General features: G+C 43.1%; 1 protein-coding gene across 1 annotated transcript in view; it reads right to left on the bottom strand.

The window, feature by feature from the left end:
• agap3 (ArfGAP with GTPase domain, ankyrin repeat and PH domain 3) overlaps positions 1-17,674 on the bottom strand; it is a 163,082-nt gene that overhangs the window by 30,911 nt on the left and 114,497 nt on the right. The window contains exons 9-11 of the mRNA XM_083782403.1: positions 16,869-16,952; positions 12,484-12,588; positions 8,764-8,935 (exon numbers count right to left, since the gene is read on the bottom strand). Of these exons, the coding sequence (XP_083638529.1) occupies positions 8,764-8,935; positions 12,484-12,588; positions 16,869-16,952 (361 nt within the window). The remainder of the gene's footprint in view (positions 1-8,763; positions 8,936-12,483; positions 12,589-16,868; positions 16,953-17,674) is intronic.

Below are 17,674 nucleotides of genomic sequence, written 5' to 3'. Positions count from 1 at the left end.
CAAAACAAAGTTTATATAGGCTCTAGAGCCATCCAGCCTGACTGCACCAAAACAAAGTTTATATAGGCTCTAGAGCCATCCAGCCTGACTGCACCAAAACAAAGTTTATATAGGCTCTAGAGCCATCCAGCCTGACTGCACCAAAACAAAGTTTCTATAGGCTCTAGAGCCATCCAGCCTGACTGCACCAAAACAAAGTTTATATAGGCTCTAGACCCATCCAGCCTGACTGCACCAAAGCACAATAATAACAGTAGCAGTTCTGGACAGTCAGCATTAGACTGTTGCTATACCGTGTAGAAAACAGTCTAGCGATTCTCAACCACTGGGGTCTGTCTTGCAACAAGACCCCCATTTAATGACATATCTATCTCTGGGACCCCCAATTTATATTGTAAAATCAATATTAATTTAACTCTGAGAGTGTGGGTCCATTTGGTTCCATTTGTACGCTCTCAGAGTTAGAGACCCATAAAGGTCCATTTGGTATTTTGGTTCCAAACTATCATTTAGCTGGGGACCCCCTGGAACTCCCTCAAAGACCCCTGGTTGTCCCCGGACCCCACCTTGGGACGCACTGCTCTACGGCACCCCCGTTTAGACTTTATAACCAGTGGTTTAGACCAATTCATTGTCCTCTATATGTCAGAGATTAAATGCAGATATGGCCAAAATGCATTCAAACTTTGTTTCTATTGTTTCTATTTTCTATACTATTGTTTCTTAATAATTGCCATTAACACTCAACCAAAATGGAAATCCATATAGTTCTGTAAAGAAATTGCATACGCATAAAAAACCCATAAAGAAAAAAAAATAACATGCACATACGTTTCTATGAGGTCATTTGCCAAACATACAAAGCACCACAGTGTTCATTTGATCACTGTCACCGTTGCAGAATATAGGATATATTTGGTGAACCTTAATTGCTTGGGCCCCCCCCCCCCCTTCCTATGCACATCCATTCAGCAGGAATACCAAACGAGTCTCCCCTTTAGCAACTCACCCTACCAACAGTCATTAAGACATGTGAATCCCTAGACTCTTTCAAAACGGCTCTCAGAAGGGCACCTACGGACAGCTGCAATTCGAAACTGGCCTCCGCAAAATCTGAATCCCCCCCACCCCTTTTTCCCCCCTCACCGTATACGTTTCTTTTCCCTTTTTACCTCCTATGATGATTTCCTGTTTTGACCATATAGTTGTGTATATTCGTACGTCTCTAAATGTTTTGATGAATTGAAAACGGTGGGCCCTAAACAAGTGTAATGCTTCATGGTGTCGTCCACTCACACGTTTTTGTATCGAGTTGTACTTGAAATGTACTGAAATTCTGCAAACTGTTAATAAATCCATCAAACAATCTGGCTATTTCATAGTTTTACTGAGATTAATCTCAGTAAAACTATGACTAACCCTATACCGAAACTTAACCCCAGTAAAACTATGCCTAACCCTAAACTTATTCCTAACCTTAACCCCAGTAAAACTATGCCTAACCCTAAACTTATTCCTAACCTTAACCCCAGTAAAACTATGCCTAACCCTAAACTTATTCCTAACCTTAACCCCAGTAAAAATATGCCCAACCCTAAACTTATTTCTAACCTTATTCTCAGTAAAAAAAGAAGAAAAAGAATGCAAGAACCGCGGCACCGAGCGGTCGGCGGAAAACAAATGGAGGGGCGAGATGGTTTAGGGGCGACCGTACCCGATACCTTCAGCAGAATGCCTCACGAAATGCACGAACGGAGAACTCGGGAGACGACAACATGCAAAGGCAGCTCAACACAGCCATTTACACGTCCAGATAACAGCAATTAGCACGACGGGAGAGGGGACAATTTCTGTTTCAATTTAAAAAAAACACACACAGGTCTTGTTGGTCTACAAAACATGATCAATGATGTTTCTAAACTATAAATGCTCAATTAATACATTGCACTTCATCCGTTCGTGTCACATTTCGGACAGGTTGAGTTAATACAGAACAGAAGAGCTAATAACGCTCACTGTGCAACTCTGCACACACACAAAATATATAGAGAATGTACAGGTCTACATACTGTATACTGTATAGATGTAGTAACTGCACACGCCACACGCACACACACACACACACACACACACACACACACACACACACACACACACACACACACATGCTTAAGTCACAGCGTGTTCTCTGGGCACATTCAGGGCTAGGGTGTTAAGTAGAGTCGATGGATTAGCGGGGGAGCGGCGCTGCCTCCTCTCTCCTCTCCTCATTTCTCTTTAGGCTCGGCCGTCAGCGGGCTGATGAGCCGTGGCGAGGCCTGACCCCTCCGTGGAGTTGTTGCCATTATGTACAAGTAGTGGGATAATGAAGCATTCATGCTAATGTGTGGACCCGAGCAGCACATCATCTTGCAGCTGTGGGGCCGCGGCGGTAATCCGCCATCATCATCATATAACTACTAACGCCTAGACATGTCCTCTCCGCCCCTACTAGTTACAGCTGCTGCTGCTACACCACCCACCCACCTCCCCCCCACCCGACAGCCCCCCGAAGCAGTCACTCCTCTGGGACTCGACTTTTAGTCTAAAGAGAACACGGAATCAGATATTCATAATGAAGACCCTGCATGCATGGTTGTTCTGAGTGCCGTGATTTTTTTACTTTTTTCCCCCGTTTATGTATGTGTCCATGGAGTTAACGTTACTCTAAATAGACCCCCCAGGTGTGATTGGAATATTTAAATAACATGTCGTCTTCCCTGTGTATTTTTGGTTTCTTCCAAAAAAGACTGAGTCAAAAAAAGGCCCAATCAAAATGACACCGCGTTAGTGACATCACAATATCCTCCCCTCCCCCTTTATCATACAACAATGGATCACCACCCACCTGAAAAACAGGATATACTTAATGAACTGATGAGTGTGGCCACATAAAAAAACACTTTCTGTACACTTACAAAAAAAACTAATTTATTTTGGGGAGGGGGGGGGGGGGGGGGGGGCACTCCATCTTTAATAAATTCTAAACACATATATGCCTGAACATGGACAGTTAGGCCAGACACGTTTTGCAGGCCTTAATAGGGGCAATTTCTCTGCGGTGGCGAGAGGCTGGTGGTCAGTCAGTGGGTATAAGAGTCTACGGGTCATAATGTCCAGGATGTTGCAGCTGTATAGGGAAGACTGTGTTGCAGAATAATATCTGTGAGAAATGGGGGTGCTTCCTGAAAGTCAGGATCACTCTATACCCCCCCCCCTCGACAGGATTGATTAAAACTGAATTGGGCCCATTAATACTTTGATACAATGTATGTGTCGCCGGTGACACAGCGGAATGCATGTTTACAGGCGGGGGGGGGGGGAGAATATTTAAAAGACGGTTCCGCTCGCTCTGCAACCCGCCGAAGGAATTAAACCCGGCCGCCCGGGACGCAAGCAAGCACATGCGTTCTCTCATTTACTCCCTGTCTCTCTGCTTCTCGTCCTCTCCTCTCCATCTAAGCCCCCCTCCCTCCCCTCCCTCTCTCTCCCCCATGCCTCCATCTGCGCTTACTCATCTCCCTGTGATTATAAAGGTCTTTAGATCTAAGGAATGAATGAATTACCAAAGGCAAAGACAAGGCTCGTGTGATTCGGACGCCCGTGAATGAAAAATTACCCCTTTGTTCCCCTCCATCAATTGCATGTCTAATGAAATCAAAATCCCCGATCGCATAATCAGGGGAAGGGTCCTCCACCAGGAGAGACCCCCCCCCGAAGTGTGATTTGTAACCTTTCTTTTTGCTAAATGGAGATCAAGGCAAATCTTCCTGCCATTGTCCCTGTCCCCCCCCCCCCCCCATTTACAAATGGTGGAAATGAGAGACACCAGCTCGAGGGATACTCGAGGGAGAAGAACTGTGTCTTATAGCACTCAAAGTAGCAGGACATGAAGGCTCCCTCGTCGACAAAGTCAGACCTATTGCGATAATGAGAATTCTAACTAAAAATAATCAAATCAGCCCTTAACCCATTTTGGCCTGACGTCGGAATTGAATTTATTTTTCTGAAATACCTATGTTTCTGTATCAGTGGTGGTCAATATTTCATGTCAAGGACCACAAAAATTATCTGTGTTTGGCCACCGACCCCCATCTGAAAATATGTTGTTCCGGGAACCCATCAGAAGCAAAGATTTGAGTTAAAAACTCGCTCTGTAACAATATATATTCAGGTACATTTTCACGATTAAAAAAAAAATAGCAGACCTACAAGTTCATAGCTTGAGCTTGTAGATCTGCTATTTTTCAATAGCTAAATTATAACAATGTTTAAAACACCCAAAATGGGTTAAAAAAAAATTGTGTTGTTTCCTCTCCAAACATGATGTGGCCTCTTTTCCAGGCCCCTCAGTATAGCAGGTCTTTGTCTCCCTGGATGGACCGTCTGTGTCACCTCTCCTCTACCCTAGCGCTCAAGGTTAATTGTTTATGGGTTGGAACACACAACCTCCATCCTTTGTCCTCTGCTCATGTAAACTCCTAAATCTTCTCTCGTTTTTTGACTGATTAACCCGTTCAAACATTGGTCGTTCCTGACGGAAGAACCCGCGACCGGTGCAAACCGACAGCCACAGTGACTTGTACAGGCCCTATAGTGGTCAGGCAGTGGGTTCCCTGCCGACTCCCCTCTTTGGCATCGCACCCACTCTTGAGCAATTAGCCCCAGCCCCCGAGTGAAGGAAACGCTATGCCTGTTCCACTAGCCGACCTCTCCTCCCTCCGGGGATCACCTTGCTAATTAGTATTAATTACTCTTAATCTTAACCCCTAAATCCGGGGCTTTGGCTCTCTGAGCCTGCCACGGGCTGCTCTCTCTCTCTCTCTCTCTCTCTCTCTAGCCTCTAGAGGCTGCAGTCAGCTTGCCCACACATTGCACCGCTCTATTTATAAGCCCTGAGAGGTGGGAATCCTTGGCAAGATGTCAAGATATGTACCTGGCCATTGTTTCTGCATGCAGCCCCACACTATACAATGGATGGACTGAGCCTTTTATTAGGTCAGTGTTACAGCAGCAGGCAGCAAAGACCGGGACAATGCAGTGTTGTTTTTGGCAGCAGATTTAGATTTTTTTAGTTTTAGTCATTAGTCTCTTGAATAGTTTTCATTTAGTTTTAGTCAAATTTTTTAGTCACCTGGAATGTTTTAGTGTATCATAAGATTTTAGTCGACTAAATCTAGTTGATTTAGTCGACTAAAATGTATTTTGGCGGGCCTTGATGCCGTCGTAATGACTGTTTTTTTTTCACTTGCTGAAAATAGTTGATCTGTGAGCTTGTAGATTGGCTATTTTCAGCATGCAAACTAGTTGCAAAATGACTTGCAGTATACTGGATCTCTTGTCCACCTAGTCCCTTCCGAACATTTTAGTCTAGTTTTTATTTGTTGACGAAATTGTCAGTATATTTAGTCTTAGTTTTAGTCATCATAGCTTAGTATTCATTTAGTTTTCGTCAGTGGAAAAAGGTAGTCGACGAAATCAACTCTGGGCCAATGGAAGATCTTACTGTGCTAGGAGTTTTCTCTCAACACAGGACTGGTATTTACTGTAAATAATGAATTTGCAAATACCATGTGTAATAATAACGTAAAACCTAATAGATTTCTCAAGTGCTCATTAAGTCATCATTGTGTATACTTTGCAGCAGCTCATTTACATTATTGAAAACAATAAGAAAAGGAGATAATAATTGATCTGTTGGGATTGGCTTTGTATGATTTATCCCAAAGAAAGACGATGCTTGTAGGCTACCTTTTAATGTCTCATTGGCCCTAGTGTGGGTGATTTTATTTTCTTTCAAAAAATAATACGTTATGTATTATAATTACTTCCAACTAATTATCTCCCCTCCAGGCTGGAATGTCCCGGAGAGGGGATTATGTATTTGCTCCTGTGATTCTGCGATTCCTGTGAGTCTTTGGTGTGAAACTTTGTATGCATACTATGTATAGGAGGCCATGGAAGAGCCTACATCGCAATTTGCAACTCTTGAATAGTAGGTTGTACAAACAAAAACGTTTTCACTTTTTGCTATAGCCTACTACGCTTAGGCTACTACTACTACTCTTTTCATATTCACTCATCTATGTATAGGCCTATATGCTTAATTCTTAATTCTCTTATAATTCCACACCTTGTTGCGTTTGCCATTTCGGTATAAGTCATCGCGTTCATTGGCTGAAACGGGTCACGTGGCAGATGTGGTGTCACACATATCGTCACGCGTAACGACAGTTAGCCAAAATGGCTAATAGAAAGCTAATCATTTCCCATTTCCATATTTTTGTAGTCACTCTCGGTAATGTCCATCACTTCGCAAGCCGAGTGGCGTTAATATTTCCAAAATGTTTGTGTCATGTTCATCCCAAACAATCAATTATTAGCCACGTTATGGTCTTAAACTTTATAACTTTATAAACAGTGGGCTCATAGGTTGGTAAACCAATAGGAAGTCTACGTCGGTATCCAGTGCTAGTTTGTTCCGCCCTTCTTAAAGGCTAGTGTGGGTGTGTCTCAGATGTGTGGGCCAGGCAACTAGAAGACCCTCTATACTGTATATACACGATACGATTACCTTCCAATCTTTGCAGCAGGGGCCAATTGTGCAAAGATATGCCACAAATAATGAACATCCAATCAGTCCCAAATTATAATCACACATTGGGGGGGAGGGGCCTTGAACATTGCATAAAAAAAGTGCTTTCACTTAAATAATCACACCCGTGTGAAGTGAGGGGCGCTCTTATCATACATCTTCATCATGTATGATGATATTGTCAATGGGAATGTAATCTTTGTGTTAGGACAAAATAGCGCATTTGCTCGTCTACATATGTCAATTCTCCATTCATTGTCAATGGCATTTTGTCATGTAACTAAAGTAATATATTACTTTCAGTAATATGACTTTTTTAACTAGTTACTTTAACTACCGGTAGTTACTTTCACATTTTTTTAAATAATTTCCTTTTTCCAAAAGTAACTAGTTACTATTTCCACTAGCCTTGGTGGTACTGTGGTTTGAGAGTGTTTTATTTATAATAATGGTAGACTGGGTTGGGGTCGAGTTGCTTTGCAGGCTGCTGATCCACTCTAGATCTAGGCTGCTAATGTTGAAAATGCAAGGTAAGACTTTTGGGGACATAATCGGAGGCGAGAAAATAAGTAAAGTAATAAGTAACTAGTTACTTTTGGCAGGGAGTACAACGTAAAGTAACTATATAACTTTTAAAGTAATAATATTATTGTTTAAGAGTAACTTTGACAACACAAAATAGACACTATGCGATTTGCTCAGAGACTATGATGTAACATTCTCCATGCATTGTCAATGGGAATGTAATGTTTGTGTAGGACGGAAATCTACACTAAATGCTGAATATAGGAGGGCTAGCGCCCCTCAAAAATACGATAAGGTACAAATGCTCGTGTGTCGAGTGTCAAAAAGAGTCAGTCAGTCTGTAATTATAATACATTGTCTCTCTCTTACAAACCATGCCATATAACGCAACATGCCAAATTTGTATTGCATGTGGAGGGGCACCTCCACAAAATACTTTTACTTCTGAAAAAGCTCTATACACTGTTAAAAATAATATGTTCTTGACATGAAGCCACAGGGTCCCAAAATGCATAAACAAGAATGACTTGATGTGATATTCTTCAATAATGTTGATAAACATGCACGGTCAAATCCACAGTGGTAATTTAACTCTGATAAATGTAGAAATGGAACCATAGGGGCCCGTAGGGGTCCATTTGTACAAACAGGACCTAAAACATTGTTTCAAGTTCTACCCATCAATAAACACTTTCCAGAACGTTGGAACTAGAAAGGATACTGCAGGGAATACTTTTTTTATTTTTGATACAGTGTTCAGAAAAGGTAAGAATTTGACATTTGACTGAGCCACGGGGAGGAGTTACTTCGCCACAGCGAAGGTCACAGAGTGGTCGATTGATAATTAAGCAATATTACACGAGAGGGGGCGAGTTCCGAAAGCAACGCAGAAGTGCATTAATGACGTTAAACCACCCCCTCGAGTGTAATATTGCAGTAAAACAGTCACCCTTAAAACGAAGAAAAAAAACATATTTTGAATGTAGTCACTACGACCACAAATGTCCCAAGAAACCAGCTAGCCACTGAGTTTGCTGCGCTCTGGGAGAACAGAGCAGCTGAATTCTTGGTTTCAGCCAATCAGATTGCTTCCTCGAAACGACCTGTTGCATAATAAAGCTTTAATCCTCTGGAAGTTGTCGGCTATTTTAACATACAGTAAAGTAACGAGTAACAATCGCATTTAATTTCAGTAATTGGAAAACGTAATTAGCTACACTACGTGTAATTAACACGTGACTTAGTAACACGCAACACTCCCAACACTGGGAGTTACAGACCCTTAAGGCCTATTCATAGTCTGGATTTTCGGTGGTGAGGTGACCACCGCTCCAGTGGTGAGGTGACCACCGCTCCGGTGGCGAGCTGACCACCGGAGCTGAAATAGCGTTGAGCGGTGGTGAGTAAAAACAGAGAGAAGGGCTGGGGAGGTGGCGGTGGTTTGCTCTTCACCGCGGCTCGTGACGTCATGTTGTAGTTCGGTGGTCACCTAACCACCAAAAATCCAGACTATGTATGAGCCTTTACGGGTCCATTTTGTTCCATTTTGTATTTTACGGTGGACTAAAGATGCAGTGTCATGGAGGTGAATTCGGACGTCTCACCTGTGGCGCCTACGCCCAGCTGCAACGTGCTGCGGTCCTTGGTCAGACCGTTGGTTTTGGGACTGGCGGTCGGAGCGACGGTGGCCACCGCTCGGGGCGGCCGCTTCCCCGGAACCTTGACCGTTGTCCTGAGCAGGTCGATCTCCTTCCCATGCACGTTCTGCATGTAGTCCTGGAACACATTACAACGGTGGTGTCAACCCTTTTGCATGTCAAGGCCTAGTATTTATTGGGCATTTTAAGCCATGGAAACCGCCGTTGAGATTTAGCCTCTCAGACCCAAAATTTGGAATATTTGGTTGTTGTTGTTGGGACAAGGTTTTGTCCACAATTCCATGCTGTACTGATGAGGCAATCGTTGAATTGTGTAGACTTCGTTAAATTAAGTAATACAGATGTTCAACACAACGGCATATTTCAAAATATAGGCGCTAAAGTGCCAGCAGACATATCAGACTTTACTCTGACATATCTAAAAAGGAAAACTTCTGGGTATGATGATTATGTCACGTGCATACCCTATAGTGTAGATGATTTAACTCTTGAGAGCGTAAAGTGAAACCAAATCCGATTCATTTTACGCTCTCAGGAGTTAAAGATCTATAAGAGTCCATTTGGTTACCAACTCTTCTGGGGACCACCTGGAACCCCCTCAAGGACCACTGGTGGTCCCCGGACCACTGGTTGAAAACCACTGCATTAGAACATAAAAGCCATTAGCATGACAAACGGGTATGTCTAGTTCCACGCAGAACTGAGCGATTCAGGCTACGCAAATAATGTGCTTGGGGTTCTCGTTGATTTCAATAACATTTGCGCGCGCGCGCTCGCGCACGCACACACACAATCTGCAGCTTCACCCAAATGATTAAACCAAGTATAATCTCAATCGTGCAAGCCACGGACAATGGATTGAAAACACTAATTTGGTTCTCCATTCCCAATTTCCCCACACAAAAGTAAACGGATGAGACAGTGCGACAGTGGAAAAGTGGACCGTAGAGCCATTACACATTCACCTGTGCCCACGCCAGCCCCTTCCGCGCGGAGGGATGCGTCGATGCGAGGCGTAATGAATGCAAACAGTCTCATTCTCCCTCAATTTGGCCGTTTGATTCGGCTTTAAGCGACGCTCGCCACCAAATGTGGGAAGCCAGGGTGAAAATCGTTGGGCTCAGCAGAAAATTAAAAAAGGCCCAGAAAAAGAGAGGAGCTCGGCCTTCGCCGTCCCCTCGCCGGCATCCTCTGCTTTATTACCACGTCATAAAGCACTCATTTCTTTCCCAAGCCTCCTCGCTAATTACCCAGTGAGCGCTCTCATTTCATTTTATTGCGGGAATTAACAGCCAGATCGAAGCGTGCAAAGCTATTAAGATGTGTGATTAAGCCACATTCAATTAGTTTCTACAAACAATTTAATTGATGTAGCTGATAGAATTAACAGAAGGTGATTGTGTGGATGGCTTGGCTGACTGCGAAATTAAAGGTTCCTCTCTCTCTCTCCCTCTCCCCTCCCTCCCCTCTTTTTCCATCTCCCCCCCCCCCCCCCCCCCCCTCCCTTTTTTCCTGTACTCTCTCTCTGCTTCGCTGCTCCGAACGAGTCTGAGCGGCTACGGAGCCCCTAATGTAACCGTCGCTCCCATATCGCACCTCCCCGAGTAAAGATGGCAGACGCGAGACGCTCAGCCACTCATAGATCGCCCCTGATGACCCTGAAACAGCTGTAATGATCAAGAGATAGCCCCGTCCGGTCAATTACATACATCACCGCTGCGCTACGCCGCACTGCTAATAACAGGCCCAGTAAATTAAACCACTAACGCACTGTCAATACAACAAGGCCGTAATATACTAAGCTCGGCATAAAAACGTGTTGGGGGTCGACAATGTGAACCCATGTCGCGCTAAAGACGTAATTGGAACGACGAACCCAATAGCAATTTCCAGGATACCTTGGTTGAGATTACAAATGACAGTACCCAACGTTCCAACTAGTATATGTATGTCATTAACCGTGTTACTGAATTGTGTTTTAAGGCAGAGACTGGAACCATAAGCTAAAAGCTTGGATAGGACGAGTGAGAGAGTGACGGCGAAAGATTAAAAGGATTCGGAGAAAGATGGACAGGGCATGTGAGAGTGTGTGTGTGTGTGTGTGAGTGTGTGGGGTGGTGGTGGTGGTGGTGGTGGTGGTGGTGGGGAGACGGGGTCCTCCTGTCTGAGCTGCTGCCAAGCCAGCCGAGTGTTTAAGAGGTATTAGAGGCCCAGCGGGACTCTGACAGAGATGGATTGTGGGAGGCTGGTCAGGCCGAGCCACCACGCGGTGAGAGCCGTTATAAATACAAGCCAGCGTGGCGTCTGGGCGCGGCGGGCAACGCAGCAGCACAGCCATGTCTCCATTATAGCCCCGGCATCATCCAGGCGCACCACGTGGGACAGCGGTGACCGGGTAAAGGCCTTCCTATCGCTGTCGTTTCTGTCGACTAAAACTTAAGACGAAAAGATGTTCGTCGACTGCCTTTTTCCACCGACGAAAACTAATGGAAACTAAATGAAAACTATATGCTATGATGACTAAAACTATGAGACTAAATGTACTGACAATTTCGTCAACAAATAAAAATCACACCCGTGTGAACTGAGTGGTGCAACCCCCCCCCCCCCCCCCCTCTCTCTCTCTCTCTCTCTCATTAGCAGCAACAGTGCAGCACTATCTCTCTCTCTCTCTGATTCTGGCACAACAGCGCCCCTACTGGTACTCATAGTCATACTGGTGCTCATAGTCACATAGGTGGGTTAACGTCACATAATATTACACATGGCTGCATGCTGATCATCGGGATCGGGATTCAAACCCGCGACACGCTGTCGGGGCCGCATCGCAGCCTAGGGTGTCCGGACCGCCAGCCTGCAGCCCCCGACCTATACATAACCAATATAGTCATGTTGAAAACGTGTGTTGATTTCGATAAACCTAAAACGTGACTGTGTTGAGTTTTGCAATTCGAGACATTTAGAGGAAGCGTGATAGCAGCAACGTTACTATTCAAAGTCATATAGTCCAGAATGTGTTGTAGGGTTGGCTCCGATAGCTACTACTTAACACAGGCCTAATGCTCCACAACTGGAACATCGCAGGATCCATATACTGTACAGCATGTGTGCACAATGATAGTCAGTCTTCTTTCTTTTTGCACTGGCAGGTTTATCTGGCTTCCCAGCCTATAGTACAATAATAAGGACTCTGGCATAGACATATGTTTATATTATGACTTAGAAATGTATTATTAATTAATTACAACACAGCATCTTCAAGTGCGAGGACCAATGGACGAACTGTTTAACAATGCTGCTTTGATTAGGCTATTCAATGTTTCCTTGGTGTTGCATGTTGTGTTTAATACTGGAGCCATTCTTTAATTCTATTTATTTTATTCCTAGCCTTTGCATGTATGTTTTAATATTATTATTGCTGCTACGATGTCTGAGGAACCAGAACAAAAGGACTTTTACTCCAATCCGATTCACAAGACGAGTACAATAAAGAAACCTTGGACTTTACTAGTTCAACACAAAGAATGGTAAAAATTGCATTTGCATCCAGAGAATTCAGCCGAGTAGGCGAAATACATTGAAATTGGTACATGTGTCACCCATATATGGTACTCCAGACTGTAGCAAGTGCTTTCAGGTAATGGGAAGAGAAGTGGTAAGACTCACGTGTAAACTGGGGTGGTAGGTGAGGAGGCCATTATCGCACAGTGTCACATATTTCTTCTTCCACTCTTTGTTGAGCGATTTCCCACTTCTCTTCAGAAGCATTCCCTGCAAGAAACCACACAGGGAGCATTTTACGGTGAGAATCTGCGTGTTAAATCATCACAGAGTAATTCTACTCAACGTTAACCGACACCCAATGTACAGTAATCCAAGAATCTGAATTGGAATCACATGTCATGCATGTAGAGGAATGACTCTCATAAATGCATATATGGATAATAGAATAAAAAAAACCCCAGGTACAGTATATTTAAAATAAACAAATAAAACAATTTGAATAGTTAAGCGTACACAGTCAAATCAGAAATGAATGCATTTGTTTATGACTCTGAGAGTGTACACATTTAACCAAATGGTTAAAATGTTTACATCCTCAGATAAATCAAATGTATACAGTGTATATATCCATACGGTCAGTGGTTCATGTGTGTTTGCAACTTGAACCCTTCAACGCTTGGCCAGTTCGCTGTGTGTGTGAAACCGTATCCATTCACAAAAGAGAAGACAATCCAATGATCAAGACCACCTCCCTGCATTCATACACATAACACAGGCGAACTCTGGAGGACCTCTCAATCCTGGATTAGAGAGTGTGATCTCCGTTCTTCAAAAGCTCACTCAACGCTTCTCTTCTATTCCACCCATTATCTTCGGGGGCATTTAAGGCTTCAAATGATCCCTTATCTGCTGGGTAAATCCACCGGTAAACAAAACTTGGCTGGAGGTGACCTAAACGCTGAGTGCAGGGGAAGGGAGGTTTGCTAGGGTTAAGGACTGAGGAGGGGCCCGTTAATTAGGGGATTAGGGGGGTGTTTGTACTTTTTACAGCCTGTGTGTGTGTGTTTGTGTGTGTGTGTGTGTGTGTGTGTGTGTGTGTGTGTGTGTGTGTGTGTGTGTGTGTGTGAGGAGGGGGGGGGGGGGCACTGAACTGTTTTTCTAACCTGCAGAGGTATAATCCTGATTAACACATCAGGAACAGCTGACCTCCGGTGAACTGGGCACCAGGCTGTTTGTCGAGAATCATCCTAATCCTCTGCAGCCCTGCTTGATCTAAGGAGCTGACTGCTGACTCTGGGCCACATGCTAAGTGTAGTATAGGCTCTGCTATTATCCTGTCCCCTTGTTGCCCACTTTAACCCATCAAGATTTTTCAAAGATAGCAGATATACAAACTGTGAGCTTGTATATTATCAGCTATTTCTGAATAGCCAACGCAAAAAAATCTAAAATGGTACAAATGCTTTCCCCGGTTTTAACGGGTTAAATTCTTCATCGTATGACAACTAGTGAAAATAGGCCAATTTACAAGCTCACAACATACATCTCATTTCTGGATAAAACTAAATTTTTTTCCCCCCAGAATAAAATGTATTACTGTGGAAAAAGCCAATAATAATAATATGTTGCCACAGTTGGGAAGCAACATTTTCTAAGTACTTAATGCCAGAGCCTGCCAACTGAGGATTTGTATTGAACAAATAACATACAATTTGTTGAGCTTCAAAACAGATGAGTGACTAAGTAATGAGGCATACAATAATATTAGAATTATGTTGGTATTTAACAATTAATCTCAGAAAAAAACAGGGCTAATTCTTTCTCAAATATTGAGCAGTACATATTGATTCTTCAGGGAAAACATTTATAAACCTTTTTTTTTTGGTTATTTAATCGAATGCTGCCAACCACCAATAATGTGCACAATGTGGTCAATAAAACAAACTGTAAACACATTTTAATGGCTTTGTAATCATACAAAGCAAATGATCCAGTTACAAGGCCTCTGGCGACTGTGGAATACATGTTTTACAAGCAAAATATGATGCTCGTCTTGTTGCCTACATCAATCTATACATCCAATCAGTGTGGTGGGGCTTCATAAATTCATCAATGCTCTGAAGATCAATATGTATTCTCAGACGATACATGTAAAATCTCTTGGTCAGCACATTATTTAATTTAGATGTTGGCCTAGTAGAAATGCAATAAATCTCAAAATGTTGTCTCTTCTGGTAATTGTAAAACGTGTACGATAATTTGAAGGTAATTCATTAAACGAGGAAACCTAAAGGAACTGAGCACATTAAAATGCACAGCTATAGTTTATCAATTTGTAACTCATAGTGTACAGATGTAACCTTGATCGATCAATTGATTCAATTTCAACATTCTCAGATTTAAATTGACAATGGGCATTTTGTAGGTACAGTGCCGTATCGCACGCACGCACGCACGCGCACGCACACGCACACGCACACGCACACACACACACACACACCACACACACACACACACACACACACACACACACACACACACACACACACACACACACACACACACACACACACACACACACACACAGAGAGAGAGAGAGCGAGAGAGAGAGCGAGATCTCCATGTTCAGTCTGTGCGACATAAGGAGCCAGGCCGGTCGCCTGTGTCCAGACAATTGTCATAATCTACACAAGAGGAGATTCTATTGTCTTGGCAGCCAGAAAAAAAAGCTGCATCCTGCCAGCGTGGCTGAGTGATAGGCCAGTCTTTTGTGATGGTCCACAGAACTAGAGGGGGGGGTGCAGAGAGGAGCCCAGTTTCTCAGTACCGAGTGCATTGTTGCCCTCACTTACCATTTTCACAGGCGGGAGGGAGGGAGGGGGCTGGAGCAGGGAGGGGTAATTTGCCCAATGAGTGGTGTGTGTGTGTGTGTGTGTGTTGCGTGCGCGCGTGTGGGTGTTTGTGTGTGTTTCGGGGGTGATGTGGGGGTGGTGGAGGGGGGGGGGGGGGGGGGGCGCTGGTAATTAAGCCCACATTGACACTTTGATCTCCTTGATTGTGCAGTTGACCGACCTGGCCATCCGCCAGTCATACCCCCCCCCCCCCCCCCCCCCCCCATGCCCTCCTGGCTCAAGCCACCCCCACCTCCCGAAAACACAACAAAAACAAAAACAAAACAAAAAACTCCTGGGAAAAGGGGAACGGCTGTTGGCCATATCTTATTGTCAGGAGGAGTTACCCAAGAAAAGCTAATAGGTCTGAATGGGAAAGCTTACTGTAAAGATGTTTACAGGGGCATTTTCTTTAGTTTGGGTTGCTTACTGACCTCCTGTTCACCCATATCCCTCGTGTCCTAATCCTATTGAAGCCTTTTCAAGCCCACAGAGACACTGCAGGGAGATCCACTGATCCTCATGACGGACAAGCACCGTTTACAGAGATGGAATGGAAATTAAATGGCTGCTTAACAGCTGGCACAAGGTTTTTATGTTAAGTTTGGTTGGTTCGTAATGAGTGATTTAAATGCATATTATATTATTATATGCGGTATGTTTAAAAAATATAAGATTGCATAAAATAAGTTTGAAATCATATATTATGCATACCTGACAAATGTACTGTATTATACAATATAGAACAGATTTAAAAAAGAGAGAGTATAGCTATTAAAACCTGGGTTCAACCTGCAATTTATTTAACCAAAATCATGTCAGTTTTATCAAAATCAGGTGGGCGTAATAGCTCAATATCTTTAAAAAAACTAAAATTATCTTGACCATTTTCATCATTTGCAGTTGACAACAATAAGTTTACTGACATAATTTTGATTTCTCCAATGAATTTCTATTGCTGTGGTCCACATTTAGAAATATTACTCAGGTTTCTTACTTACTATTCCAAATTTCCTGATTGACATAATTTTAATTCCTTTATAAGAACTGTGAGACAATATAATACTATGTAACCATTGTAATAAATAAAACTGTATTATTCTGGTTAATTAAATACGTGTGCAATAGTTAATTTTCACATTTAATGTGTTGGATATGCAGGATCTTCAGACTTGACACAAAATAAAAGTATATAATGTAAATTACATATTAGCTACTTCACGATAACAAACAGCTTACTGTACTTTGACCAATGATTTAGATGAATTCGCTTTTATGAAACTGTATTCCAACAACAGCCAATATACATACAATCGACAGTCGACATTTCCCCACTGTCCATTCTCCATTATAATATTATAGTGAAAATGAGCATTTTATTTGGACGAGTGTGATCCATTCTATACATACAGCAAAATATGTATCATCTTTCTGACGTTCTCCTCAAGCTCCATGCTCCCCGACATGCTTTGTGTTGTTTTAGGTCGCCATCTAGTGGCGAGAACGTCACATTTTGCCACAGACTAAACGACATCAGGCCATAATAAATACTGAATATCAATTATCGAGGGATATTTACCAACACATTAGGTGTTGTGTACTTACCCATCTAAATAGGCAAGTTGTAGGGCAAAGTTTAGAAAAAAAGACACTCACCTGTTTGATTGGTATGGCCCTTCCACTGCCTATGTTGTCTGTTTTAGTGTCAACGCTCTTTGCTTGTTCACTGGCTTTTCGTGACTGCAAGAAAACAAGAGAGTCAGTCAGTAACTGAAGTGAAACATTGATGCCGATGCAGGGAGGGATGTGCAGGGTGTGTGTGTGTGTGTACGTACGTGTGTGTGTCTGTGAGTGTGTGCAGGTGCACAGTGCATATCAGTGTGAGAGTGGTGGTTCAGAGGGTGGCGTGCGTGTTTGTCCAAGTATAATGCAGTAACGTGGGAGACTCAACAAGTCGACATTGCAAAATAAAAAGTCTCAAAAGAAGCTCAAAAATGAACACCACGAGCAGACCAGCGGAACAAAGAGCATCAACACTGACGTGCAAGTATAGAAAAAAGAAAAAGACCAGACCAAGACCAGACTAGACACAGAAGACCATCTCAACACAGAGGAGACCAAAAAAGAAAAGACGACCACACATCGAGTCATGACTCAGCCCTGCAAACCACCTTTCCTTTGTGTCAGACCCAGAGGTCTGTTTAGTAGAACCTGAGGATAACGTTGCGCTGCTGCAACGTGCCTTTTGCATAGATGCGTTGACAAAAGAACAACAAGTTTGTATAGCACAAGTTAATTTAAGTTACAGTAAATAACAGGTTAAAAGGGAAAGAAGAGAAAAAAGGGGTTATTTTTTCCATATATTTTCTTTACAGGAAACCTTGTTAGTTAGTTAGTGCCTTCTTGCCTGCACCTGCAACACCTGTTGGAACATTATGAACTCTAATTCAAACATCAGACCA

This window comes from Protomyctophum parallelum (genome assembly GCF_964188405.1).
Source record: "Protomyctophum parallelum genome assembly, chromosome: 14".
In the NCBI taxonomy this organism is placed as follows: domain Eukaryota; kingdom Metazoa; phylum Chordata; class Actinopteri; order Myctophiformes; family Myctophidae; genus Protomyctophum; species Protomyctophum parallelum.
The sequence above is the reverse complement of the archived record's forward strand: the minus strand, read 5'-3'. Positions and strand labels throughout refer to the sequence as shown.